General features: G+C 52.5%; 11 protein-coding genes across 11 annotated transcripts; 3 read left to right on the forward strand and 8 right to left on the reverse strand.

Annotated features, from left to right (window-relative positions):
- Positions 1-703: 703 nt before the first annotated feature.
- Positions 704-5,703, reverse strand: N7539_007642 (urease Ure; the record flags this gene model as incomplete). The annotated part of the gene is made up of 8 exons (XM_056937243.1): positions 704-784; positions 912-1,091; positions 1,204-1,263; positions 1,347-3,023; positions 3,154-3,531; positions 3,678-3,704; positions 3,834-3,920; positions 5,671-5,703. 8 exons carry the CDS (start codon positions 5,701-5,703, stop codon positions 704-706), a joined length of 2,523 nt encoding a protein of 840 aa, XP_056788042.1.
- Positions 5,704-5,742: 39 nt separating this feature from the next.
- Positions 5,743-7,267, reverse strand: N7539_007643 (uncharacterized protein; the record flags this gene model as incomplete). The annotated part of the gene is made up of 2 exons (XM_056937244.1): positions 5,743-6,549; positions 7,196-7,267. 2 exons carry the CDS (start codon positions 7,265-7,267, stop codon positions 5,743-5,745), a joined length of 879 nt encoding a protein of 292 aa, XP_056788043.1.
- A 224-nt stretch (positions 7,268-7,491) lies between these two features.
- N7539_007644 (uncharacterized protein) lies at positions 7,492-7,713 on the reverse strand (the record flags this gene model as incomplete). The annotated part of the gene is made up of 1 exon (XM_056937245.1): positions 7,492-7,713. The coding sequence occupies one exon, from the start codon at positions 7,711-7,713 to the stop codon at positions 7,492-7,494; it is 222 nt and encodes a 73-aa protein (XP_056788044.1).
- Positions 7,714-9,452: 1,739 nt separating this feature from the next.
- Positions 9,453-10,639, reverse strand: N7539_007645 (cytochrome b5 reductase family protein; the record flags this gene model as incomplete). The annotated part of the gene is made up of 4 exons (XM_056937246.1): positions 9,453-10,021; positions 10,084-10,161; positions 10,224-10,503; positions 10,595-10,639. 4 exons carry the CDS (start codon positions 10,637-10,639, stop codon positions 9,453-9,455), a joined length of 972 nt encoding a protein of 323 aa, XP_056788045.1.
- An 850-nt stretch (positions 10,640-11,489) lies between these two features.
- Positions 11,490-12,164, reverse strand: N7539_007646 (60S ribosomal protein eL20; the record flags this gene model as incomplete). Its single annotated transcript, XM_056937247.1, has 3 exons — positions 11,490-11,645; positions 11,707-11,883; positions 11,967-12,164. 3 exons carry the CDS (start codon positions 12,162-12,164, stop codon positions 11,490-11,492), a joined length of 531 nt encoding a protein of 176 aa, XP_056788046.1.
- An 820-nt stretch (positions 12,165-12,984) lies between these two features.
- csn12 lies at positions 12,985-14,659 on the forward strand (the record flags this gene model as incomplete). The annotated part of the gene is made up of 6 exons (XM_056937248.1): positions 12,985-13,550; positions 13,609-13,681; positions 13,740-13,892; positions 13,966-14,027; positions 14,079-14,499; positions 14,573-14,659. 6 exons carry the CDS (start codon positions 12,985-12,987, stop codon positions 14,657-14,659), a joined length of 1,362 nt encoding a protein of 453 aa, XP_056788047.1.
- Positions 14,660-15,131: 472 nt separating this feature from the next.
- Positions 15,132-16,342, reverse strand: N7539_007648 (BTB/POZ domain-containing protein; the record flags this gene model as incomplete). The annotated part of the gene is made up of 2 exons (XM_056937249.1): positions 15,132-15,966; positions 16,140-16,342. Coding segments are annotated over 2 exons (1,038 nt in total), but the record flags the coding sequence as incomplete, so codon positions are not given.
- Positions 16,343-17,784: 1,442 nt separating this feature from the next.
- On the reverse strand, positions 17,785-19,263 carry N7539_007649 (ubiquitin-protein ligase RMD5; the record flags this gene model as incomplete). Its single annotated transcript, XM_056937250.1, has 3 exons — positions 17,785-18,003; positions 18,066-19,066; positions 19,143-19,263. The coding sequence occupies 3 exons, from the start codon at positions 19,261-19,263 to the stop codon at positions 17,785-17,787; spliced, it is 1,341 nt and encodes a 446-aa protein (XP_056788049.1).
- A 2,277-nt stretch (positions 19,264-21,540) lies between these two features.
- Positions 21,541-24,096, forward strand: N7539_007650 (putative Sin3 complex subunit (Stb2); the record flags this gene model as incomplete). The annotated part of the gene is made up of 1 exon (XM_056937251.1): positions 21,541-24,096. One exon carries the CDS (start codon positions 21,541-21,543, stop codon positions 24,094-24,096), a length of 2,556 nt encoding a protein of 851 aa, XP_056788050.1.
- Positions 24,097-24,497: 401 nt separating this feature from the next.
- Positions 24,498-24,842, reverse strand: N7539_007651 (Tim10/DDP family zinc finger protein; the record flags this gene model as incomplete). Its single annotated transcript, XM_056937252.1, has 2 exons — positions 24,498-24,669; positions 24,745-24,842. The coding sequence occupies 2 exons, from the start codon at positions 24,840-24,842 to the stop codon at positions 24,498-24,500; spliced, it is 270 nt and encodes an 89-aa protein (XP_056788051.1).
- Positions 24,843-25,408: 566 nt separating this feature from the next.
- On the forward strand, positions 25,409-27,346 carry N7539_007652 (uncharacterized protein; the record flags this gene model as incomplete). Its single annotated transcript, XM_056937253.1, has 5 exons — positions 25,409-25,518; positions 25,565-25,746; positions 25,804-25,968; positions 26,062-26,490; positions 26,556-27,346. The coding sequence occupies 5 exons, from the start codon at positions 25,409-25,411 to the stop codon at positions 27,344-27,346; spliced, it is 1,677 nt and encodes a 558-aa protein (XP_056788052.1).
- Between the last annotated feature and the right edge of the window lie 265 nt (positions 27,347-27,611).

Below are 27,611 nucleotides of genomic sequence, written 5' to 3' on the forward strand. Positions count from 1 at the left end.
ATAGTATTATACAATTAGTGTTATGACCATACTTATTATGAATACCTTGCAGCCGCCACTCACTAATATCAATACTTCTAAATTCTAACCCTACATCCTGATATCCACAGAAAGGGTTCAGAATCGTACTGTCATCAGAAACTCATCCATCATCACCACCGGCGGAATAAAACAACATGGATATCCACCCATGCTGCACCGATCTCGCTCCTCAAAGACCCTTGCGGGCCCTAATAGCCCACTTGTTAAGATTCACCTCGCCCCCCTTCGAAAAGAAAGCCAAAGAAAGCCGAAGAATGAAAGATACCGATCTCCGTAGTAGTTCCGAGTTTTGGGGATGCGTCGCTGTGGTCGGGACTTGATACTAGGTAGAATTCCTCGCATGAGAACAATAGACACTGGAGTTTTCACAAGAAAAAGCAAATTGCTCTCGATGGAAAAGAGTCAGTAAAATTTCAAATGTACTCAACAGATCCTCTTGGAATTGTAGGCGCTTTCTAGGTATATCAGATGGAATCAAAAGCATATGAAAAACAAGCGACTTTCTCCCGCCAATAACCAGACGACGGCAAGAAAGAGAGACAAATCAGAGCAAAGTGATGCGCAGAAACTTTCAAAAGGATACCGTGAACTATCATCATACATCACAATTCTGTCGAAATCATTCTCCGACGAAACGTACTTGTTTCTCGAGAAAGCTGCATCAGAAAATGAAATACGCCTGCGTCAAAGGCAGCTCCGACGAGGGTTCCGCGTCGCATAGCATGCCATCAGCTTCGACAGTCTATCCAAGTTCCAGATATCAGCATTGATCGGTTCTCAGCAATCCTCGTCGGCAATGCCCTGCTGCGAAAGAACGCCGGATACACGGTGTAGGGAATGAGGAAGAGACAGAAGAGCAGGTAACTTACATAACTCTCCGGGTCGACCTTCATTTTTGGCATCGCATCGTTGAACTTCATGTCCTTCTTGCTGACGGTGCGGCAGCCCTTGACGGCTTCGACGCGTTTGCGTAGACCGTAGCTTTGTACGACGCCATTGTCAATTGAGGCTTGCGAGACGAACATGATTGATGTACTCGGTAAGCGTGCCTACAATTTTTTCCAAAAAATTTCATTCATTAGTGTCTTTTTGCTCTCTTGACCCTGTTGACAGCACAGTGGGTTCATGATGACTGTCGAACAATAAAGGGCTGAAACGTACCGCAAACATAGGACGCATGATCATCGGCTCAATGGTTGGGATCGAAGCGTTCGGATCACCCTGAAAAGCGCAACGGTCAGTATTGACCCGATCCTCCGCAACGTACAAGCAAGATCTTGTCCGAAAATGATCGAAGAACATACCATATTCGCCATGACGATCATCCCACTCTTCAACACCTGCAGCGGTTTCGTTCCAAAAGTGGCTGGTTTCCACAAGACCAGGTCCGCCACCTTGCCCACCTCCACACTTCCAATTAAATGACCCATTCCCTGCGCCAGCGCCGGGTTGATCGTATATTTGCTGATATATCGCTTCACTCTGAAATTGTCATGATCGGTCCCCTCGTCTTCGGCCAATTTGCCCCGTTGAAGCTTGTTCTTGTGCGCGGTATGCCAGGTACGGAGGACAACCTCGCCGCAGCGTCCCATGGCCTGCGAATCTGAAGACATCATGCTGATTGCGCCCAGATCGTGCAGGACATCCTCGGCAGCGATGGTCTCGGCACGGATTCGGCTCTCAGCAAAAGCGACGTCTTCGGGGATGTTCTTTGACAGGTGGTGGCAAACCATAAGCATGTCCAGGTGTTCGTCGAGTGTGTTGAGTGTGAAGGGTCGAGTTGGATTAGTGCTGCTGGGGAGAACGTTGGGATGTTCTACGACGGAAATGATGTCGGGGGCGTGTCCACCACCTGCACCCTCGGTGTGATATGTGTGGATGGTTCGACCTTTAAATGCTTCAATGGTCTGCTCGACAAAGCCCGATTCATTGAGCGTGTCGGTATGAATCATACACTGGACGTCATATCTATCGCATACAGACAGACAATTGTCGATAGCCGCGGGGGTAGATCCCCAGTCCTCGTGCAATTTAAGACCGGCAGCACCAGCCTCGATTTGTTCTTCGATGCTGATCGTACCGCAGTCATTGCCTTTACCCGTGATGCCGAGGTTGATGGGCAAAGAGTCGCAGGCCTGCATCATGTTCTTCAGGTGATTGGGGCCGGGTGTGCAGGTCGTCGCGTTCGATCCAGTACTAGGACCGGTCCCGCCACCCAAAAAGGTCGTAACACCCGAGGCCAGCGCTTCTTCCACTTGCTGCGGGCAAATGAGATGGATATGCGTATCGAATCCGCCCGCCGTGACGATCTTGTTCTCACCAGCGATCACATCCGTTGAGGCGCCAATGATCAAGTCCGGGTGTACACCGTCCATCACATCGGGATTACCCGCCTTCCCAATACCCGCAATCATACCATGCTTGATGCCAATATCGGCCTTGTAGATCCCCGTGTAGTCGATGATCAAAGCGTTCGTAATCACAGTGTCCACGCATTCGGCCGCAGATCGTCCCGAGGCCTGTCCCATTCCCTCGCGCAGTGTCTTACCTCCTCCAAAGGCGCATTCATCTCCGTAGCTGGTCATATCCTTTTCTACTTGAATCCACAGGTCGGTCAATCCGAGACGTACCAAATCCCCCGTCGTGGGACCGAACATGCGCGAGTACGACTCTCGGTCCATCGAGAAGCTCGTCACGAGAGCGCTATCAGCCATGGGCTCCGAAATATGTGCAAAGCCCGCTGCCTGCAGCTTGCCCACGAGCTCCTCGGCTCGACTGAGATCCACGGGCCCGTTGGCAAGCCAGTTTCCTCCCCGAATGATCTTATGGCCGGCGATCTCAACCAGCGTCACGGTCTTGGTATCGCCTGGCTCAAAACGAATCGATGTCCCGGCGGGAATGTCCAGACGGTAGCCGTACGAGCGTATGCGATCAAAATGCAATTGTGGGTTTGTTTCGATGAAGTGATAGTGAGATCCAACCTGATACCATCCAGTCAGTCTAGGGCAGTTCTGACGAGCGTCACCAATGACAAGAAAAAGGAAGAATAAGAAAAGAGCCATATGTGTCCATTGTCGACTGTGGAGTGCGCACTGGCCATCGCAGGCATACCTGGATCGGTCGATCACCCTTACTCATGACCTTCAGACGAATCCGTTTGCGCCCATCGTTCAACACAATGCGCGTCTGCTTGACCGGGATCACCGCACCGGGCATCTTCTCCGGCATAAAGTCTTCGGGATCCGGGTCAGGAAACGCATCGCGATGAGGCACAGGCAGAAAACTTCCATACAGGGCGCGCTCGAGGTCTCCTTCATCGCTACTGACGGGATGATGTACTGTGACCAGATACGTGCCGGACGGGAAAGTTCCTTCGACTTGGAGTTCGACTAGAGTGGAAACGACGGAAGGGAGAACGTGGCGACGACCAAGCATGGTCTTGCCGATGGACATGAGATCGGCGACCGAGTAGTGACCATCTCGGATAAGCTAAACATCATGCGATGGATAAATAAGCTTGAATCTCAGGAATTGATATATCGTGGCCATGGCATGGGACTTTCTCTTTCTTTTCTCGTGGTTTCTACCCATCTCTTGGCGCATTGTCCGAATTTCTGGGGGAGCAGTAGTCTTACCTCGTGAATCACACTTGAAATCAGGGCCTGTCCAGTATCAAAGAGAACAAAAAGCGTCAGCACTCCTCACAAGCGCGATTCTCCTCCGGGTGATTGATACAGATATGGGCTCGGATCGCAGCGAACCCATCATGCTGGTCTCAGACTCGGACGTACCGTCGCCTCTGCATGATTCAATCTCACACCTCTGGCCAAACGACGTTGGGCCAGAAACCCCAAATGTGCGATTGTGAGCTTATCGAGCTAGATAGTAAGAAATGAGAAAAACATCACGCAGATCAGCGGGATGATCGATCAAGACAATGAGCACCAGGTCCGGGAATGCAGGGTGGCGCGTGCACAATGACTAGGGTCATCGTCGCAGGAAGCTTGGCCGGCCGCGATCGTACCTCTCTCGGAATCAGCTGCATTGTGCCGGTGGAACCTCGTGCTTGGCGTGGAGGGACTAGGCAATATGTATGGAGGGGTCACTTTGCTTGCGATTCGGGAATTGAGCGAGACTTGATTTCGAGGTTGTCAAGGTCGAGTCAGAAGAAGGATGTTAAGGCCTCGGAGGGGCGTCGGATAAATCGGAAGGAAGACGCTACTCCAATACTCTTGACATGAACAGAGGGGAGCAAACAAGGCCGGATCGTCTCACAATTGCCGCAGTGAGCACGCGTGGGCTGTCGTATCCCGCTGTCAGGACCTGAGATTGAGATGGTTAAGAAAAAAAAGGAAAGGAAGAGAAAGAATGTGGGGAGGGCACTTCATGCCGGGAGTGTCGCTGTTCTTAAAAGAGTCATTCTACTCAGTGCATTTGTTCTACCTTTCTCGGCATAAGAGTCTAGTCTCGTGCTTGTCTATGGGGCAATGGATTGCTTTTAGTCTTTCTTTTTTCTTGTTTTTTTTCCATCACTCTTTTTCTTCTACTTCTGTCCATTCGGTGGTCGTCTTTTCGTTATCAATCCGCATGTCAACTTTGGTCTCCACTTTTTGTTCGATTGAGCCTGTGGTTCGGCGGGGGTTGCGATAAGAGCTGCAGCTGGGGATCTCCGGGAGCTTCGAGAGGACGCCCGTCGCAAGACTTTTAAAAAGGGACCAGCCCGTAACTTACCCAAATCTCAGTTGGAGCGCATCTACCTAAAGTCTATCAACAGGTACCGTCGTACCCTGTGCACCGTGCATCCCGAGATAAGCTTGCCGATGAGCGAGTGAGCGACCGTGTTGAGTCCAGGGCCTCCCCCGTGTCCCCCGCATTCGGCCGTGTTAGTCACGGCATTGACCGACGAAAATGGGCAAGCTGGAGCCGCCCATCTCATCTGGAGCTTTGACCTGACAACTCGATAAGCTTATGGAGGATAAGTGAGAGTGGTCATCATACAAAGGTATAAAAAGTCAATTGATGGGACACACCATCTCCACAATGACCTCCACGACATCAGGTACGTACGTCAGCAGCTCTACTACTTTGAAAGAAAAGATAGGGCTCCCCAGCATGGGGAGGCCAACGCATACTTGGTACGTTGTCTTGAGGTACATCAGGAAGAGGAGCTTCTCACCTACAGTAGCCTACCTCGTAGCACCTAGGCAGGCATCGCCTGCAGTATTTCTCAGTCATAGGAAATGACAGTATCAGGAGAGTTGCCTTGAAGGAACCCGCTTCATCCATTCACTTTCTGAGTCACGGAAGGAAAAACCGAAGAAGAGTAGATTGCGTTCAACTCAAAACAACCAATGGTAGATACGGTCCACAAAACTACATCAGATCAAGACATCGTCGCACAAGGCACCTCAAATACCTGCTCCGGCCCGACAAGTTATCCCGAACTCATCTCGGAAGTAAGAGAACAAGACATCAAGAATCAGAAACCCCATGCCCCGTGTTCCGCGATACAAAAACAGACCAACATGCAAATGGAGAGCATTCAAGTCGAGACTCCCTTGCCCGAGGGCGGCCAAGCTCGCGCTCCTTATAACCCAAGTCGCACAAATCAAAAACCCAATCACGCACTCCTCTAGCCAACACGCTTTTTTCTTTTCCCATCTTTTCATGCAATAGAGCCCTGTCGTGCAGCGAGCACTCTCAGGCCTCGCTCTTGCGCTTCTTGCTGCGGCGCTTGGACTCGGCCGGGGTCGACTTGGCCGAAGCGGGCTCTGCAGCCTTGCGGCCACGCTTCACGGGCGACGCGGGCTTGACGGGAGACTCGGCCACTTCCTTGACGGCCTTGATGTCGCTACGACGGCGCTTGGCGCTGGCACTCTTGGAAGGAGTCTTTTGCTTGACGGGCACCGGGGAAGGAGACGGCTCGACGACCTCCTCCTCTTCCTCCTGCTCCTCCTCCTCGGATTCGGATGATTCCGAATCGTCCTCCGGGGACTCGTCAGGGGCCGCGCCGGCAATTCCCTGCTGCAGTTGGTTGTTGGCGGCATCATCGTCGCCGCCCTTGTGGCCGGCCTTGTAGGCGGCCATGTCCCGCTTATAGGCCTCGTAGTTCTCAAGATACTGGGTCTTGTAGAGTTCCTTCTCTTTGGGATCCATGCTCTGCCAGCGACGAGTTCCCTCGTCCGCCACATCCTTGGGCTTGGCACTGCCGCCCAGGTCGGCGGCGATCTTCTGACGGTTTTGCTGCATGTACAGGAAGTACGGCGTCAGGGCCCGCTTGGGAGCATTGGGATCCACAGGCGCACGCTTGCGCTTCTTGGGTGCATCCGCCTCGGCCTTGGGGCCGGGGCTGCCCGCCCGAGCTTCCATATGGCTCGAGAGACTCGAGGGCATGGCGGGGATGTCAATGGTGGCCGGACCGCCCGTGATCACGTTGTTCACGTGCTCGACATAAGCCTTGCTCAGGTCAGCAATATAAGACTGCAGAGCCATCAAGCGCATAATGACCTAGTTGCAGGTGTCAGCCAAGGAATTTCCAGCATTCAGAGAGTCATTGTCAAGAGAATCAAAAGATGACGAATTAGAGACGAATGAACACAAAGAGGAAGCCATAAGCGCAGGATTCGCGTAGATGAGAATCCATGATCATCAACCAATGCCGCGTGCTAGTGCTAGTGAAGATGAAACATGTGAAGAGCCCGTGACAAATCGACAGGTCTCATTTCGGGGGAGGGACGGGTGAGCCAAGCAGTCGTACACAGTCGACGGGGGGAGAAGGGATCCTGCATGGATGGCTCGGCCGGCCGGAGGGTTTGGGCGCCCCGAGAGGCATGACACGCGTGGGGAGATGCAGGTGTCAGAGAGTCCTCCGTGGACGCGCCACCCGCAATAGAGGGAAATTGCAGATGAAAAAGCTCTCTTCGAATACAGGAGACATGGGCGACACAAGAACCAAGCTTCATCGTTACAGATTGACATGCTTTTGGTGAACGCGACAGCTCTGTTGACGGCGCGACGCGTGCGAGGCCGCGCCGGCGGCCGTTGGTGGGCACTCGAGAGCAGCACAGCGCGCCCGGGCGGGAAAAACACACAGAGGAAGAAGGAATGAAGAGGATATTTGAAGGTGAGAGATGAAGGCGAAGAGGTGACTTACCGCATCTTTGGAGTTGCGCAGCTCCTCGATGTTGACGGCCACAGTGGCCTCGGAGTCATGCTTGGAAGACATTGTGATGAATGGGGTTCGTGGGTGGCGGAGGGTTGCTTTTGGGGGGGGAGGTTGTTAAAGAGGGAAGAAGAAAAACCGGGAGATGGTTTGGGGGGTGCGGCGGAGAGGAAGGGAAAGCTGGTGGGAACGAGCTTTAGGGGGGGGGGGGGGACGCTCGAGAGGGCTTTCACTGGAGCAGAGGCCCACCGAGTGATGAAGCAGAGAGTCTTTGGACTGTTGGGTGTTTACTGCCCGACACCGCCCATCATCTCCCGGGAACCCTCGCCAGGACAAGCAGGGAGCTCGTCCCCCACGGGTGAGCCCAGCCCCGGCACGGTTGACTTCCTCCCGGGCAGGATGGGGGCTTCAGCGGTGCCCAGAAGGGCACCGGCAGGCGCCGCCCACTCCCATCGGGAATGGCGAGACCCCTTTTCGGGGCTTGGATTCTTCCCCGCAGCTTTGGGCATGGGCCCCGTTGCCAGACAACCCGCCAGGCGCGGGCCACTGTTCAAATGTTCAGCTGTCCAGTTGTCGAGTTCAAATGTCCAGCCAGAGTTCCCCCCGCCCAAAAACAGACTATCAGCCTGATTAATTACCTGTGGCGGCGGCTGCACATCATCGGAATTTCATGCTTCTCTTTAGGCAGTCCTAACATGTGCTGGGAAGATTCCAGTTATACCTATTTAGACGTTTACTGTTGACCTTCGACGTCCACATGGATGATTCTGTGCCTAGTCAACAGGTAGCACCTAGTGGTAATGAAAGCGTTTCTCAAGGTTGACGATATGGATAGGAGGCTATCTTACCTGTGGCCCACCTCGTTTCAACTGTGGGTGGCCAGGATGGATCATGGTCAACCCCCAGGTCGGGCCAAATCTCGGCAGTAGAGTAAGGATGACCTCCAGCGACGACTCCCGTAGAGTGTCCAGTGTCCACTATCCACTCTCTTTGAAGGTAACTGGAAGGGTAAGGTAGGTTAACCCGTCAGACCCGCACTTGACCCCCCGTTGGATACCCGTCCCGCTGAGGTTCAAAGGTTGGGGGACGAGTACCAACTTACTAAGGACACACTCCACAGAAACGGTACCCGTCATGGCGGCCGAACCCGGCCGACCTCAGGCCCCGGAAATATATCTTCGGGACGGTCAGCCCGGCAAACATACGACAGGCACATACATGCCTTACCTGCTAAAAAAGACCTTAGGTACCTAAGGTAGGTTAGTAGGTGATGCCGGTACCTGTGATCTGGTCGTCGGAGCATGTCGAAGTTCAATAAACCAGCTGTATCATACTCAGGGAGGTAACGGACTGGAACAACCGAAACCTTTCATTGTCCGTGAACATGACGATTGAACTATCCTACCTATCTGGGCTGCTCATCCTTGTAAGATACCTCTGTTGACTTGCAAGTAAATGCCCTTGGTCCGCAACACATATTTCTTAATCCGATTCACGATGATGTTGCCCCGTTTGTCGACCCTCGCCCGCTCGATTTGGACGTAATGCGCTTGATAATATGGAATGCCCCCAGCACGGGATGGATACCGGTATATGGCCGGGGCTATCACGAGCAGCCCTGAACTTTAGCCCACGACCCCCCGCCATGGCGCCGCGGCAAGGCATCCACTGCAGTCGTCTGTCACCTTGACACCCGGCGTGCATGCGTCACCGAGTTCTCGGCTCTCGGTTCTCGAAGCAAAGCTAGAGTCTCGAACATCTGAGACGCCGGCTGGAAGAGTGCTATTTCGGTACTCTGGTCCTCGATTGTTTCTTGCCGCTTACCTATTGATCTTTAGGGTGGCGTGAGCTTGTGCACTGGGAAAGCGAAAATAAGAAAATGCCGGCAATGGGGGAAGGGGTGTCTTGGCCCCATCAACCCACACGAGAACAAGAATACAGAGTCCGCTAGATATATTCTCAGAGCATAATTATATTGCGGATATTCTATGGTAACAATGGTTGGAGATCGGCCACATCGCACACCAGAAGCGGTAGAGTAGGAAGGGAGGAAGAAGAAGAGGAGGAGGAGGAGGAGGAGGAGGAGGAGGAGGAGACAAATGCGCAAGGACTAGTGTGACCCGTACCCTGGGGACCAATGCATGTATATACATTTGTCGTTCTGCCATTTACTTCGCTCATGAAGTTCAACCATAAAAACCGGAACGATGGATTCCCCGTGGCGCCATGCATCAGTGAAACATGAGATCTAGAACTTGAACACCTGGTCCTTGGAGTAACCCAACTCCTTCAGGATTCCGGTCAGCTCACCCTGATCCTTAGGGCTGACCTTGGGACCACTGATCGCCTTGTAAAGACCAGGAGGACCGCAGACAAAGATCTTGATGTTCTCCTCCTTGGGCTCCGGCATGACAGTCTTCAGCAACTCCTTGGTGATGAAGCCCTTGCCGCCGGTCCAGCCCTTAGGAGGGTTGTCCAGAACGTAGAAGGCACGGAAGCGCTGGGGATAGGTGTTCTCCAGCTCCTCCAGCTCCTTCTTCAACAGGATATCCTCCTCGCTGACGTTACCGAATACCAGGGTGACCTTGGTGCGGTCATCGGGGTTCTTGAAGATGCGACGAGCCAACTGGTACATGGGAGTGATACCAGTGCCACCGGCAATCAGGGTGATGTGCTGGTGCTTGTTAGCCTCCCAGGGATACTTGGGAAGAGGACCCTTCAGCGACAGACGCTGATCAACGTTCATGGAGTGCAGGTGCTCGGACATGGGGCCACCGGGGTAGGCCTTGACGACAAGCTCGAGATAACCGGGAGTATCTAGCAAGGAGATGAGAATCGAGGCATTCAGACAGTGAGCAATCTACGCCAAGGGATCCTACCTTCATCGCTGGTGGGGGTGTAGGGACGGAGGACGGGCTTCTCGGCATCCGCGGGCTTGTACTTGGCCAGCAAGGCAGCTGTGGGATTTCGACGTTAGCATGCGCGCGGTCATCGAGTCGCTAACCGGGCAGGACCTTACAGGCAACAGGAAGACCAGAGACAGCCTCGGGGTCATCAAACTCGAAGCGGAAACGCTTGGTGTTGTGGCTCAGGATCTCAATCTCAGCAAGCTTCAGGTCGACCCAGTCACCGGTGAAGACCTTGGGGCGGTCCTCGAGCTTGATCGCGGCAGGGAGCGAGCTCGAATCGGAGCTGTAGCGCCAGAGACCTGCACCGACACCGGCGAGACCAACAGCGACGTAGACGGGAGTGAGATTGGCCTTCTTGGGCGCGCTCTCGGTAGAGTACTTGCGGAAGCCCTATAAATTATGCAAGGAATTGATGAGTACAACTTGGTCTCTTCGTCGCGAGCAACTGTTTGTCAAAGGCTGGCAATGGACGTCTCGTTACCTGCTTCAGGGGCTGCGCGCTGCGGAAAGCTTGACGAGCGAACATCTTGAATTTGAAGTGAATGAAAATCCCGTTGTTCGTAGTTTGAAAGCTGACAACAGAGCCGGGTTTGGAGAGGAAGCAGGTAAGCGACCGGGGAAGATCTCGGATGAAGGCGGACAGACGGCTGCCGGTCTGCACCCGCTCAGAGGGAATGACGCAATTTCATGGAAACCCACTACGATTGTAGACCCCAGCCTGGTCCTAAGAGACAACTAGCCATTCTGGGTATGGAGTAAGCTGTCAGAACGGCAATGTTACGTAGGTAGGAATAGATCATAGTGGGTTGTCTCGCGACAAAACGTCCATTGTCGCATTGATGTGATGAGGGATCATATAAGGTAGGTCGGCACACTAAGCACATGGTCTGGAAGGAACATGGCGATGCACACCTGTCTATCCTGAACAAGCCGCTGGAACAGTCCCGATGCGCTCGAATAGCAATTTGATGGGGGAGCACGATAAAGAACGATTTTTACAGTATACTAGATGGAACTTCCTCTGCATCTGACAAACTTGAGCGATTCGCGATGAGCATACACCTGAGCAGACGATCAGAGGATCACCTACATGATCAACGCTACTCTGACGGGCGGTTGTCACAGATACTCTAAAATTACAAACTCAGAATTTGAGCCGCGATAGATCGTTGAGGTGACAGAAATTGAACCCGATGATTTTTTGAATTTATCCTCAAGACGCTACTACACGGGTCTAGTAACATCTAAACCATCTTCCCACGACTGGGTACACGCAGGCCGTTTCCACGCGACCGGTATCTTTCATGCATACTGTTGGCCATATCGCAGTCATCTCATTGCTACACTCATTTCCCTCAAAACCCAAGATATCACATTTAGGCAAAGGTGGAAGGACGAGAGTAAGCGTACAGCTTCTTGCCGGGGTTGGCAGAGCGGTGGGGCAGGGGGAACTTGAGGTCCTTGGTGAGGAGCTGCTTGATGTAGGGGCGGCGGATGCTGTCATTGTCGGTCACCTCAACAACCTTGAGGATCTGTTGTGGAAGATAATGTCAGTATGCCGCAAGAGAAACAAACACTGGAGAGGGAACATACGTGGATGGAACCGAAACGGGCACGGTGACGGGCAGCCATGTCCTGGTAGAGAGCCTCAACGGCCTCGGTGCGGGACATCTCACGGAACTCCTTGTACATGTTGTGGGTACCGGAGCGGGAGTTGTAGCGGAGCCAGATACCGAAGTTCTTGACCTTGAGAGGACGCTTCTCGGTGATCTATATGCAGATATATAAGTAAATGATCTTTTTTTTCCCCCTTCATCATCGCATTGCCTGGATGCTGAGAAGTTTCCACATACGGTGTTCAGGCTGACAATCTCGCCGTTGGCCTTCTTGAGCTTGCGGAGGGAAGCCATGAAGTACCAGAAGCGGGACTTGGCCACAACAGTGTTGGGCGCAAAGATGCGCATGCGGTACAGCTTGGGCGTGGGGTTCGCCTCGGTGGGCAGGTGACGCCCAATAACCTGGTACTCGTTAAGACGCCCTGTTTCCGTCATTAGTCTAGGCTCCGAAGGGATAATGAACGTTGATGCAGTGGCTGATTTCCTCGAAACTGAAACGCAGTGGGCGCGACCGTGATAGAGCGATTCAAAGAAGGGGTACTGATTGGCGATATGGGGTTGAAGAATTTTTCAAGTCAAGATTCTCGTTCGGTGCTTTTCGCATAGTGTAAGTCTATCGGCGGTTCGTCTTGCATGCCCCTGTCGCACAATCGATCAAATCCTCTTCCCTGGCCAATCTCCCCAAGCGGTTTCCAAATTGTCGTTCACCGAATTTCGTTTCATGAATTGTTTTTCTGGTCTTCGCACACATCGATATCGTTTCGAGGAAATCGCCAAAGCATCGAAAAATTGGTGAACGTACCCATCTGTTCGGCACCTGTTAGCAGTGGTCTATCGTAGGGTCATAAAATGGCGGTACGTACTGTGATTGTCGCTGTGGTGGTTGAGTCGTTAGTGGTGCCGTCGGGAGAGAATTCACAGATTGTGTTGCAATGTGGTTAGGGCTATCGCCCTTCGGTTAAGCGAGTGGGGCATCGTCGAGAAGGCTAACTCGGATAGGAAAGCCCTGCACCAGCCACATCATCGGGACAATTTGGGAAAGACACCAGCCACACGGTCGCCCCCACTTCTGTCTAGCTCCGTCTACATCCCGCGACTGGAGTTTGATCCACTCGTTGGAGTGGTGTTAAACGTCCAACTCCGTTAACAAAGCTCCTTCATTATTGACAACCCCTGCGCAGATCGTGGACTCGGCGAACAGAACGGACGCGAGATCCTCATCCTCTAAATTCCAAGATCAGTCCTCAGAGGAACGATGCAATTGGCTTCGGACTTCCGACATGCCTACAGCATCGCTTCAGGTCCCGCGCTTGCTGCGGTCCTAACACCGATTGCAACTGCCAGCAACCCGCAGCGACTGAGATCCTTTTACGAATTCACAAATGCGCAATACCTGACCAAGGATCTTCAATCAACATTATTTCACGGAAAGAGTATAAGAGTCTCCAAGTCTGAACAAGCTGCTTGGGTAGACATTTTCGCGGCATACTGGGAAGCAGTCGGGGAGGTGTTGAAGTACGAGGAAAGGTACCCTGGGGCCAGCGCGGTTGATATTTTTATCGCATGGAAAAAGGTGTCCAATGCTCTGATCAAGGGCTACGCTGGATCAAATGGTCTAAAAGCATGGACATTGCCCTGTTTATACACGGTCGGCAAGTTCCTGCGAACCTTTGCGATCAAAGCGGACTTGGAGGTCGCGGCTCGGGGATCCACGGAATATGGCTTCCAGGATGACCTTGCGGTTGACGTTGAGAAGAATGCCAACTTGGAGGAGGCTGCTCGCATTATCAATCGGATGTTCACCCTCTGTCTGAGCGATCGGTTAGTTGGCCTCTCGTTTTGCGCCCACCACGCCTCTGTGCTAACGTGGTACATCTAGTGCGCCGATTGAGGACTCTAGAAAATGGGGCATCTACGAGACCACAAATCTCCTCTTCAAGACATACTTCAAGGTGAGTTATATGCTATGTACCAGATATTGTATCGGGGCCCATTGCTGATTCGAAGTAGATCAACTCTGTCGGTCTCACGAAGAACTTGCTTCGGGCAATCAATGCGCAATCCCACGAGTTGCCTTCTCTTGACGCATTCCCTAAGTCGCACATTGTTACCTTCGAATATTACCTTGGAGTTATTCACTTCCTCGACGAACAGTATAGCAAGGTACCTTGTCTTTTTCGAGAAACGATCAATGAAGGCTGCGAAAGACTAATCTGACTGCCTTTGTTGCAATTAGGCCGAGGAGCACCTGACCACCGCTTGGCAGATGTGCCATCGTGATGCTCACAAGAATAGAGAGTAAGAGTCGCGTTTTACTCGTGATCAACGCAGGACTGACTCAATAACCAGGCTGATTCTCACATACCTAATCCCATGTCACATGGTCACGACTCACACCCTTCCCAGTAGGCAATTACTTGCCCCTTTTCCGCGCTTAGAGCAGCTATTCAGACCCTTGTCCAACTGTATCCGCAGAGGCGACCTCGTGGGGTTCGATCAGGCGATGGCCGCTGGGGAAGCTGAGTTCGTGAAGCGACGGATCTATCTTCCGTTGGAACGGGGCCGCGATATTGCGCTGCGCAATCTATTCCGAAAGGTCTTCATTGCTGGTGGATACGAAGAGCCGAAGGATGGTCAGCCTGCGATCCGGCGCACCCGTATACCGGTGTTTGAATTCGCGGCAGCATTGAGAATTGGTACTCACGCGACGAGTCGCATGGGTGTAGACATCGACGAGGTCGAATGTCTGTTGGCTAATCTCATTTATAAGGTCAGTCCTCCTCGTGCCGCGGAGTAAGGTAGCCCCTCGCGACGAATTACTAATCATTATTCTGCGTGGATAGGGCCTGATGAAGGGCTACATTGCACGAGAACGCGGCATGGTAGTCTTGAGTAAGAATAATACCGCGTTTCCCGGCACGGGCGTCTAGGCAAAGTTCGCAGTCTACACAGCAGGCCGCATGCTAGCACACTACCACGTGCGCCTGGATGCATGTTCTCGTATAATGCAGTTTTCCCTCTACACACACTCTTATGATTGCACACGAGAGACGAGCCCATCGTCGAGCTTGCGCTTACCTCGTCCGAGGCCCTCTTTGCAGCTTTTCCACATTGTTACGATGACATGAATGCAGCTGATACTTTACCCTATACGCCTCTTTCTTACTCCCCAGGTGGTCTGCTACTGTCCCGGATCGATCGCAGATTCCATTGGTGTATAGTATACATATCCCTAGAAAAATAACTATATTACAGCAAGCCCTTTGACTCTCAAAGCCCCATCCTCGTCGTGCCCGGGTAACCTAGAATTGCATGTATGAGCTGTCTCATCAATGATGTCTTACCGTAGTCAAGATTTACCGAGCTAGATGTCGGGGTTCTGGCATGGCCGAACTACAAACCGACATTGCCGACGGAAATGCATCGTCCTGTGGGAACATTCCGATTAGCCTTCTTCGAGACAAGGCCAAGGCCGACCAGAAGCACTTCTTCCAACAGTTGGACAACACTTTGAGAACAGCTCGTCAAACTCACCATATGATTACACATCGCAACGAACAAATCAAAGAACAACCTCCCACCCTTCTCCATCTCGGCTTGCATCGTCCCACTGCGCTTGAACGTGCTCCGGCAACGTATCATCAGCGCGAGATAATGCGCCCGCAGTCGCGACTCGGTGTCGGGCGTATGCGCATACGCAAATCTCGCACTGGACAAAATTGTCCGGCATGGAATCCCCATTTGAAGACCTTGCTTGCGCAGAGCCAGACGCGCCAACGACGGTAGCTTATACGCAAGTGCGGAGCAATACACTGCCGTATCGCGCAGGACCGGCCCCTCCGCAGCGTGATGCCAGATCACGGCGTTCGTGGAGGTATTTGTGGTTGCGCTGGCCACCGAGGCAACCATTGTGCCTTGCGGGGCGGGTGCATCGGGAGCGAGAGTCCACGTTCCTGTGGTGGGATTGTGCTGTAAGCGCGGAGTATAGTCGCCTTTGTATAGATACTCCAGCACGCAGGAGAAGACCTCTGCGTTTTCATCGGGGAGATCGATGCGTTTACTTGGGGCAGTGATGTGCGGGTGGGATGGTGGAGGAGGGCTAGGAATCTGCGAAGAGCATTGGGCTGCGAAGATGGGGCAAGCGCTGAGGATGGATTCATGCGCGGCGAAGAGACGTTGTTGAGGGCCCACCCGGAGCATTACAATGGGTGATGATGATGGAGACCGGGCTGGGCTTCTGAAGCAGGTGTCAGCCAAGTCCCACTACTTTAAGGCTTTTGTTTTCGAGCGACAAAAGAAGGCAGAGAATGCGACGACGTCTCGCGAGGGAAATCGGACGTTGCTCTCTAGGTACCCTGGGCATGCGACACAAATGAAACCTGCATGGTGATAGGTGTGCTCTTCACTTACGAGACATTGGGCGGAGCCATCGGTCTCCTCCTTTCTAAACGTCTGAAGCTCCCTGAGCTAGAACTTTGTCTCATGCGCCTTGACCGTACCACCGAGGCTTTGGCTGCTCGATATCGGGAGAAACATGCATTGGGCGCCGGCGCAGCAGCGGGTGCTGGCCTTCTTGAAAGCATTACTCGTTTGCGAAGTCGGTCATCCATCATTTGGCTTTGCCAGGCTTGTTGGAGGTGGTTGGTTCTCAATTGGTCAGGAATGACAGTGTTAAGTGTGCCGAGGTCCGCGCCTGGTACTGTAGGAGAGGCTGAATCGTACGACGATTCAGGGGGGGGGTGGGGGGGGTCAAGGCATCTATTTATGAGCCCCCGTCCGGCCTGGGGACTGTGGAGTTTCTTGGGACGGGGAAAGGAAAACATGGCAAGAAGATTGCCTCTTGGCACTAACTCAGTCAGGCAAAGCTTTGCAGCATGTTTTGTCATTCTCGTACGAGAACGATGAAGTTGACATTGTGACAGCCTGACCTGAGGCCTTACCCATGGCAGTAAATGCCATAAATACCCCTGAGGAGATATTGCGAGTGGCGCTTCCAGCTCCGGTCTATCCTGCACCATCCGCCAGTCAATATAACCCCATCAGGCAGGGTACAAACCTGGCGACGCGTCATGACATGTTTGAAACGCGTACGGCTGGGAAGTGGACGAAAAAGCATCGCGAAATGAGCGCGTGGTCACGGGGATTTCACTAGTCGCGAGTAGCGTCGTTTGGGTGAGCCAGTCACATGTCCGCTTGGAGTCCCGCCGGTCTGCCATTTGAGAGCTGTCGATTTCCGCATCAACCCGACCGCCAGTCAGCGCCTTTTTAGGGGCAGTTTGGCCTCGTCACGGAGTCACGCCTGATCCGAACGGGAGCGCCAATGTGGAGCCTGGAACATGAGATGATGTTTAGCCAGGGCATATGTCTAGTGCGATATGCGTCATTCTGTGGTCAAGGTTGGCTACACTAGTCTACCTTAATTCTGTCGGTCCAAATGTAAAACGAGCCCAATCAAGAGCCAAGGGAGGCGCTTATCGATAGCATGCGGGAGGTTGTCATCCACAGTGACCTCGAAGACTTGAGTTGTTATGCTTGACCTTGACCTTGACCTTAATCGAGCTGGGTCCGCCCAGATTCCACCCACAAGTCCATCTCCGCTTCCGAGGGCCAAATACATGGGGTCTTGAGACACTCCGGTGTTTGAGCCGATCAGACTACACATGCAGACTAGACAGTACGAGCATGTCACGAAAATGAAGCAGCAACACAGATTGGGCTGCGGCGAGACATGTGTCAACTGACCAGACTACGGTAAATACGACCCTCATGTTGTCTCTGCCCTGCTGCAGAGGTCGCAAGCTCTCAAAGGGTTCTTTGAGTCTTGTCTCCAAAACAGAATATACGATACTGAACCAGTCGTCGACCCGGAGCGTGTATGACACGACTCAAGAGGAGAAAAGCACGGACTAGAGTAAGCCACAAAAAATGAGCATGCACGATGACAGCTAAAGAACGCCGGCTGCCAGGACCCTGAACGCCAAATCAAATCGAAACCGGACCAGAAAAATGAGTGTTGGACGAAGCCCCGGTGACTCCGTGTGGACCAGCCAGCTCATCACAGGAAAACCTTCCGAGCATCCTTCATGTGGCTCTCGTTCGGACAATAGGGGCACTTGAAGCGGCTACCCTTACTGAGTCGTTTCAGGGACTCCTCGGCGATCACATGCCCGCAGGGCATCATCATGGGCGGGTTTTCATCAGTGGCCTGTTCCTTTGACACGGGACAGACAAAAATGGAGTGGAAGAGATAAGATGGGGGCAGCGGAATTTCCACCTGTGAATCAATTTGGTGTCAGTGATGCTCACTCCAATTTCCCGCAGCGAGAAGAAACCTACCGGAAGCTCATTCTCACTCGTCCACTCGGTCCGTTTGGCCTTCATGATCGTTTGGAGTTTGAGGAGCGTCGGCAACGCAATCGCCCCGGCCGTCGCAGCAATGTAAAGCGGCGAGTCTGCCGACAGACCGAGCAGCGAGCAGAATTCGCGAGTGAAAAACTGGGCTACATCCTCCCATGCAGACGTATTGTTGAAAATGGCAGCATATGGCGAGCCCGGTAAATTTGGGCAAAAGGCCATAGCGCCCATCAACTGCTGTACCTCGCGGAGATATCGCGGTACGAATGCATGAAACTCCTGCTTGGCATAAGCCATTGCCGCACGCCAATTTCCAGGGATTAGACTCGGGATTGCTCCCGCCGTGTCAGGCTCGCCATGATAGAGCCACACAAATTGCAAGCGACATAGCTCAAATTCTAAGTTGCTGCCACGAGCTTCCAGCGCCTCTCGATTCTCGCGAGCCCATTCAATCGCCGGAAGAAGATTCCGACGCTCTTTGAGCTGGGACAGTATATAATACATGGATGCGAATTCTTTGCGAATTTCCGCCGATGGAACCTCGTCGAGGTCCAGGAGGCTTGGCGATCCGGGAGATGCGGAGCTGCGCTCATTACTAGTCATCAGGGCCTTTTTCTCGGAGATCTCGGAGAGGAAGCTTGCTGCGACGGAGAATTGACCCTCTCGCAGGAGATGCATAGCGATGGCGCGATTGATGAGAGATTCTTGCTGGGAAAGGACATCATGTTCGGTGCTCGGGAGAGGTCTGTCTTTGAAGAGCTTCAAGTCAGGATATCGTACATTAGCATCCATCTGGCACAAAGTGTGGGGATCTTGGAAGAGACCGAGGGCTAATCGAGGTACCTTGTCAAGTGACTTGGTATACTTGTTGAGGCTACCATGGGTCTCCTTTAAGCCATCGTTGATGGCGTTGAAAGATGTCTTGATGGGATTCTGAAGCTTTGCAAGGGTAACAGCGGCCTGGTTGGGATCTTTGCGGAAGGCTGTCAATAATGGACCGTTTCCCCGCTTTCATAATGTTCTCTTGGCTCGACTTGGACAATCAGAACATCGACTCACCAGCTGCAATAGCATCTCGGGCGGACTGTAGAAGATCAATTGTGGCTTGGACACTGTTGATTCCCTGCGACGACCTTAACTTCTTCAGGAGTCGGTCATGCTCCTTCTGAACCAGATCCATGGCGGTGCGGTGGCTCAAGCTCCGCCCGGCGGCGTGTACTAGATGCGGAGTAGATCAGATAACCGCCCACCAGAGCATCACAGTGCCATAAAGGAGAAGCAATTTGAAGCGGCCGAAAGAAATGGCGACCAGCTTTGGACTGGAGTAGACTGGATGATTGGCGATGCAGGTGTGAGCTTGGTGGGAGGAATGATCGTGACTCCGCAGTAGGTCGATGTCAATCAAAGACGCAACAAGCGGCGTCGGTGGCCGGACCAAGCCTCGAGCTGTTCCGAGAGCGATTGCCGCTTCTTACGACATCCGCACGTGACCGGTCATTCTTATGTGCCTTCGACTGCACTCAGCACTGAAGAGACTAAGCAAGGTACTGAATACCTACCTCACGATGGACATAATTCCTTCCGTGCATTTCCGGAAGGTTTCGTGAATCGTGGAAGTCTGGACATACTATGTAACTGTACATCTTCCGCTTCCCTATTTTGTTGGTCTTTGAAAGCCATATAATTCAGGTTGCCACAGCTGCGAGAGCGTTAGCGCAGAAGGAATGCTCAATTATCCATCTCACGCTCCAACCGTTTCTTATACAAGAGTAGCTTGACTGTCTCTTCTTGAGCAATAAACATGTTTTCGTGCATTCTGTTGGCTAATTGTCTCAAAGCCCTCATTACCATGCGCGCTTTTCCGATGATTCAAATTCGGTTATCCAGGAAGTATATGAGCTCCTCCTACTCAGCAAACGTGCTGAGCGGTAACAAAGTTTCCTGCGCAGCAGTGGCTGAGTGGCATATGGGTCAGCCTATGATTTCAATTGGAGATTGATGAACGGGCATAAGCACACACTTCAGCTAAAACCTGCCTTGTCCATATCTGATCCAACCCATCAATGAAGGAGTAGTTGTGGTCGCTATTATACTGTAAAGTCTATCGAAGGGAGACTAATTTGAACTCATTCAAAGGTCGCATCTGATGGCCCTACTCACCCATCACACCAGTCTCAGAATCTGCACTTACAAGACACGTTCAACCTCACGTGACTTCACATCAAGAACTTCGAGGTGTTACCGTTAAGTAACAGCTGGCTCACTACATAACTAACTATTACAGTACAATGACACGTTCTGTTAGGATTAGCTTCCATTTTCGGCTGGGAAATCACCTTCTGCCCGGGAGCTTTGACCAATTATTGTTTGCTATGCCAGGGGGCGGCCCCACTCTCGCTTACACTAGGCTCTAGAGAGTGGGTATAAATTGCCGGTCCCCTCCCCGTCCTTTCCTCTTCTTTCTTCTTTCTTTCTTCATCCTAGTGCACGGGTTTTACACGTATCAGTGAGGAGACATCCGAGATCGTGTTTTTGCTAGTTGAAAACTATCAACTTGACTGCTCTGTCTGGTCTTCGGATCGGGCAGGAATTTTTGAACAAACAAAGTTGCCCAAATACCTTGGTCATCATCGTATTTGCTCTGGATCTCACGTGAAGGCATGCTCCTTCATGTGTGAACTGATGTGGTCTTCTTTTCACCGTCGAGCTACCCAAAGTTGGTGGCGCATGGAGAAGAGAGTAATATACGTAGTCTTGGTCCTTCTAGTGCAGCATTCTCCTCAGTCATCTCCTCTCCGTTGTGGCATCTCGTCCACCGTAGATCCTCCTTCCAGGTGTGGCATGTTCGCCGCGATCCTGCTACGTAGTTAATGAGTCGACCGTCTGACCTGCGGGGCACCATCCCTCATTGTCCGTTTTGTCTACATAGCACGAGATTACGCTGACCTCTGTAAAAGAATGCCGGGCACATTTACCTATCTTCCGTTCCTGAGTGCAGGAGAAGACGTCCCTTCCCTGGAGGCAGGCCGAATATCCCCTTCCATAGTCCTCTTCCACTTGCGACTGGGCTGGTCGTGGTCACCGCCCCGCCACCGGCTGAGTGACGTCGCAGATTCTGCCCGTCGGCGATGGTTGTGGACCGCTGCCTGGCCCGTACTTGGCACGGTCGTAGCTTGCTCTTGCCCAGCGACTGTCTTGCGGACATTAGAGACGCTGACTCAAACATGCTTCGAAGACGCTTTACCGATAGCCCGCGTCAAATAAGGAGCTCACCCTAGACCACGAAGGGATCTGAATTCACGCCATCTGCGTATCCTCGATTGACGGTAAAGCATGCATGACGCCGGGTCCGCAACCGTTGTCTGATACGAACACATGCCCAGGAGCAAATTGGCTTGGTCGCAAAAAGACTCACTCGTGCAAATTCTGACAGTCAAATATTATAAGTGGAACTCCGATGCAGTCTGCCACATCATCCACACCGCTGGCCGGTGATCATGAACCCGCCAAAGCCCTCGACAGCATGCGAACGAGCCCCGCAGCCACGGCTGGCCGCCCACGAATGCAAGGTCGTCAGAGAATCGTCTTCACAGATCCGGTGGCTCTTCGATACCTCGAAGAAGATCCCTCGACAGATGTACTGCATCGTCGTGAAACCCTTCAAGGCTACGAGATATACATTGTTGAACAATGGGCCTGCTCACGACAGCATCCTACGTTCGTGATTGCCACATACACCGGGGAGTTGTCTCACAAGATCTTTGTGGGGGTACTCAGTGTCCCAACAGATGAGTCGGCCTGGTCGCCTCGGCTGCGGATGTACTTTGGTGCTGTGGAGCAATGCTGTGCGCGCAGGAAGGAAACACCGCTGGGTACGATCATGATCACTGATCTCGGTTCATTTTCATCCGCCTTGACGATCATCCTGGTGCCTGAGGGGGATATCAAACGACATCGCGACGATTTCATAGTAAATGAAAATCTGAAACGGCTTGGATGCGCTGGCCGCGCCGGCTTGAAGCTACAATATCCCTCAGCGGCCACCAAGGCCAAGTTTTACCAGCTTTATCGCACGAGCGAGCGGGTCGAGCTCTACAAGGCCGTGGTGGAATTGGTCAGGCAGTGTCAAATCGCCTTGATGGTATTTGACAAGCTGATGCCCGAGTACGTCGATGGCTTGCTCTGCGATGTGACTGAGAAGGCCATAGGAGACTGGTGGGCGGACATCGGCACAGATTTGTATAATGTTGAACCGAGCGATGGTGCCCTCGGACCGACCAGTGTTGCGGCACTGTTGGGGACATTCCTCGGGGCCCGTAATCGCCTACACGCATACGGCGCACCTGTTGCAAAAGATGCCTTCGACATTGATAGTTTCAAGAGAGGGATTGGCAGTTTCCAGAAATCCCAGAAGTTGCCTCGATCTCGACGACTGGATCGACGGACAATCGACAGATTGCACCGTGCCACCGTTAAAGCTGCAAACTCTGAAGGTTGGACAGATGCCATAAAGTCTACGATGACGGAACTAAGTGGGCAGGGTGGTGAGATGGTCATGGGTATGGTGCGCGGCCGCGAGAAAGGCGGAATTGCCGATGTTGAGACCCTTGACCTCGACAATTTCGTGCAACGCGTAAGCGGATCAAGAGCCAAATGGCTGTGGCTTGGAAAACGGCCAAAAGGCAGCGTTGAGCCTGGCTTTGCGTCCAAGGATGGTCCAGACGCCGTCTTCACTGCAGACGATCAAGGTGGATATGTATGGACAAGTCGCAAAAAGAACTCAGCGGAGGAGCTCCACGCTGAGCGCATCCCTACTGGCCCCGACAAGCAAGCAAAGCCAGGGGAGTCGCCTGTGACCGAAGAGAAGGAGCCTCGTAAAAAGGGCATGAGTGGGAGAGTCTCTGATGCTCGAGCTGGTCTTGGGCGATTCAAGGATGCCGTCGGACTGCCTGGTCTTCGCTCGAACCACAAACAACCACGTGAAGCAGCAGAAGTGACTCATGATATCGCGTATCAGCCCCAAATTGAAAGCGATACCGAGGGATCTTCATCAAAGATCAAAATCGATCCTGGGCGCTTTGTTGTTTTGCCGAGTGCAGAAGATAAAATCCATCCACAAGCTGAGCAGAGCGCTGCTCAGTCTGCCATCGCTGGGACTGAAGCTGAGGTCAAGCCTCCCGAGATCCATGTTGAGAGGGTTCTCTCTCTTTCGAGAGAAGAAGAGCAAGCCGAACGTGCCGATCAATTGAAGGAACTACAGCCAATTATAACGATTGAAGACGATTCAGATATCGAACGTGTCAGGAGTCGGTCTACTGCCGCGTCCAGCGAGAGGGGGCAAGACCGGGCCGATGCCAGCTCAAGTTTAGCCATGATGTCTCTCCGGCATGCGCAGAGCTGTGAGGAGCTACGCGAGGTCGAGAACGAGGAACAGCGATTGGATGTTCGCTGTGCTCGGCACTTGTCGTTCAGCAACGCGGAGGAAGTAATCCTCATCTGGAACCCACTGGGCTCACAGCCCTTGCCGAAAGACACAACCGTTCTTGAAGAAGCCATCGCCCAGGAGGACATGCTTGCGTCTGACGCGCGCATTTTCAGTTCTCGCATCCTGAAGCTTAGTGAACATACCGTGCCATGGGTCGAGCGGCAGGTGGAGTCGGTCGATGGTTTGAATCGGATTCTATGCGAGCGTCATGAGGAGCTCAATGCCGTCTACTTGGATCGTTACGGAGACTACCAGCGCCTACGAGAACGATCTACAGACCTTGTTACGGATGTGCATGACCATCTGAATGACAGTGTGAAGCGCGTGGAGCTGCTGGGTGCTAAAATGGACTACGAACTCCATGTTCTCGAATCAAAAGTCGTAGACATGGAGGAAGGATTGAACGATTTTGACCGCCACATTGAGCATGTTGAGTCCCGATTGAAGGGTCTATTGCAAGGCGAGGAAGAGAATAGCGTTTCATGGTCCATGTGGTTGTTGCGGTCTATGGGATTGATAAATCAGTAAGCAGGTCTTGTCGGGTTTTTCAAGCTTTAGTATCCGGACGTGGCTGGTCACACGCCTGACTGCTTTGATTGCAAACAAGTCCATTTCCCTATTGTACATATAAAGTTTGGCGCTCCGCGCCGATCAAGCAAATTAATGATTGCAGATGGTGAAATCATGTCGCAAGCGTCCATTTCCCCCGTCCCGGAGCCTAGAGCCCAGAGCCCAGAGCCCAGAGCCCAGTTGAGCTGGACGCTTGCCCTGGGGTCCTGGTTCACAGTCATGGAGACATACTCAAAACACCTTGAATTCAGTCATGATATTTGGCGGTGATAAGCCAAATTTGTCGGTCCCTTGTCGGGATCTGGCATTCTTTGAACATCGTCTCCTCAAGTCTGCAACGAACGTATACCATGAATATTTTACATCATACCCATACCGCCGCCAGCGTTCTGCTGCATCTTCTCGCTGACCTTGACGTTGACCTCGAAGAACTTGGACACGCAGCGATCCAAGCAGACGGACTCGCCCTTGTTGAGGTCGCCCTCGCGGTAATCGGCCGGAATACACTTCTTGGTGCAGGACTCAGAGAGACTGCAGAGACATTATGCCATTAGATGATATCTTTCCAAGTCTTCTTGAGCAAGAACGCATCGTGAATTCCCTTACCGTGTGAACATGTCCGTGATCATCTCAACCTCAGTCTCAGCGGCAGCGATCTTCTGCTCGGAGCTCATCTTAGGCTGGCCACCGAAGAGGAACGACATTTTGTAGGCGGATAAGAGGTGCTGTTTGGCAATTTCTGCTCAGCTCAGGCATCATCATTAGATCGACTTCGACATGAGATAGTAGAGTTCTGCATTTTCCAAGCTAAACTCACAAGGACTTGAATGGGTTTCCTGTATTGCGATCAAGCTGAGTTGTTGATTTACACAGCGGACCCGGAAGCCTTTCGACGCCGTCGAAGGTCGGAAAGCTCGGACCACTTTCACTGCTCTCTCCGCCCGCGCCGAGTTTTCTTCCACATTTTTACGCGCCTGGGTTTCATTCTTCCCTTCTTCCCTCACTCACGCAATGTGAGTCGGAAACAACTGCAACTCTCATGCATACAATTCGCCTTCGGGCCGTAAGAGGACTAGAAGGTCTGCACAGCGGGTAAGCTTTTTCTCAGTCATGTCTATGTCTGCTCCTGAGCATTTGCAATTCTCTTTGCACCAACCACAATGTCGCATTTATTATGATGAGATTATCCCCTCTGCTTCAGAACCGCTGCAGTTGATGTCCTTCGGGACATATGAACGAACCGGAACTCAATTCCTGATTACAACATGCCATGATATCCTTTGAACCTCCAATTGCCATTGTTGATGGAACGAAAAAGCTGACTTCCATGTCGCAGTGCCCGATTGCGTCTCTCCACTCGTCCAGTTTCACTTGGACTAGGTCAGCCTCTACTAACATCTCAGACTCCGGCTACCCGATGCGTCAGTTCGAATACTTCTCCGAAGAAGGCTTTTCAGGAGCGAATGCAAGAAATTCGCAACGCATGTGCCGATCCGTATCCTCGGCTTGCAGTAGACTCGCGTACTCTGAGTTGTGCCGACTTTCGCACTCGCTACGCTCACTTGAAGGAGAATGAAACAGTAGAGGAAGACTCAATTGTCATTTCTGGTAGGTCGTCTGTTTTCCGGCCGCATGAACCAGTGCCATTGTACTTAGATTAGCTAGGTAGGATCCGTACCTATAGACTCGCCGGGAGCAAATTGATCTTCTTCGATATCGTGCAAGATGGCCACAAAGTTCAAGTGATGTGCAATAAACGACAGCTTGCGAATGTCGACGGTTCCGAGTTTAAAAAGTTCTATCGCCTTTTGCGCCGCGGCGATGCATTCTGTACGTGCATCAGTGGCAACTTCTTGTCTTTGACAAGCAATCCACGGCTTTCGGTGATGCTCCTTGACTAACGGGACCCTTTCTTTCCAAAAGCTATCACCGGGCGACCGTATCGAACTGGCCGTGGTGAATTGACCATAGATGCCACTGAGCTGCCGCAGCTGCTCTCACCATGTCTACACGATGTGCCTATTCACGATGCCGCCCACCAAGAGACCTCACCGTACCCTCGCCATGTTCAATTCATGGCTGATCCCACAGCTGCCGACATCATTCGAGCGCGAGCTTCGTTGGTGCAGTACCTGCGCCAGTTCTTCCTCGACCGCTCCTTCATGGAGGTCAACACACCGATCATTGGCGCAGGCGCCGGTGGTGCCATCGCTCGACCGTTCAACACGTCGGCCACAGAATTCCCTGATCGTGTGCTGTCCTTGCGAATTGCACCCGAGTTGTGGCTCAAGCGACTGGTCGTGGGCGGGTTTGACAAGGTCTTTGAGATCGGCGCGTCTTTCCGAAATGAAGGTGAATATCTGATCCATGTGGCTTCCCCAGTCTCGGTTTCGTTCAGTATACTAATATTGTGCAAGGTATCGACAAGACTCACAACCCCGAGTTCACTACTTGTGAATTTTATCAAGCCTACGCCAACTTGGAAGACCTGATGAGCATGACCGAGCTGTTGCTGTCCGGGATGGTCGAGCATATCAAGACCTTCAATGTCAAGGGCACTCTCAATCCCACCACGGCCGATTTCCGCAGGCCCTTCCGGCGCATCGATTTCATCACTGGAATCGAAGGGCAGATCGGACGCGCCCTGCCCGATCTTTCCTCTCCAGATGCCTTGATCCAACTACATACCCTCTTCCACGAGCTTTCTCTCCCCCTGCCGTCATCTCCCAATCTTCCTCGCCTTCTCGATGAGCTATGCGCTACTTACCTTGAGCCACTCTGCGTCGACCCGACATTCATCATCCACCCGCCTGAATGTCTCTCTCCGTTGTCTAAATCATTCATCCACCCCACCGCGAATCAAGTCGTCGCCGCGCGTGGTGAGCTTTTCATTCAAGGCAAGGAGGTAGTCAACACCTACGAGGAAGAGAACTCGCCTGTGGAGCAGCGACGCAAGTTTGAGGACCAAGTGCGATACAGCAAGGGCTCTGATGAACCTGCTGAAGTGGATGAGACTTACTTGGAGGCGCTCGAATGGGGTCTCCCTGCCACGGGTGGTTGGGGTTGTGGCGTGGACCGACTGGTGATGCTGTTCACCGGTGCGAAGCGGATTGGGGATGTCTTGCCGTTTGGCACTTTGCGCGCTGTGACCCGGCGGCCCTCTGTCCTCCCTGGCCTGACCGGCAAAGAGAATGTCCCGGCTAAATGAGAAAGCGTGGAGAACTGTATTCTCTGTGGCGAATATTGTATGATAAGGTTTGAAGCTGTACTAGTAAAGAGTGAAAAGCGATCTTGTGGTGCATCTAAATTGAACCTCTACCATAACCCAACTGTATTGAGCAAACTTTTATCTTTTCGCCTTCATTTCTCAGGTCCTCATCTGAAGCTTATACAGTGGTTGACATAGAATTACATCTGATGTCTTGCCTGTAATACATACAGCCCGTAGCAAAGCATTCCATGCAAAGCTCGAC

The sequence above is a fragment of the Penicillium diatomitis genome (assembly GCF_028827545.1).
Source record: "Penicillium diatomitis strain IBT 30728 chromosome Unknown utg000010l_segment0_segment0, whole genome shotgun sequence".
NCBI classification, from domain to species: Eukaryota; Fungi; Ascomycota; class Eurotiomycetes; order Eurotiales; family Aspergillaceae; genus Penicillium; species Penicillium diatomitis.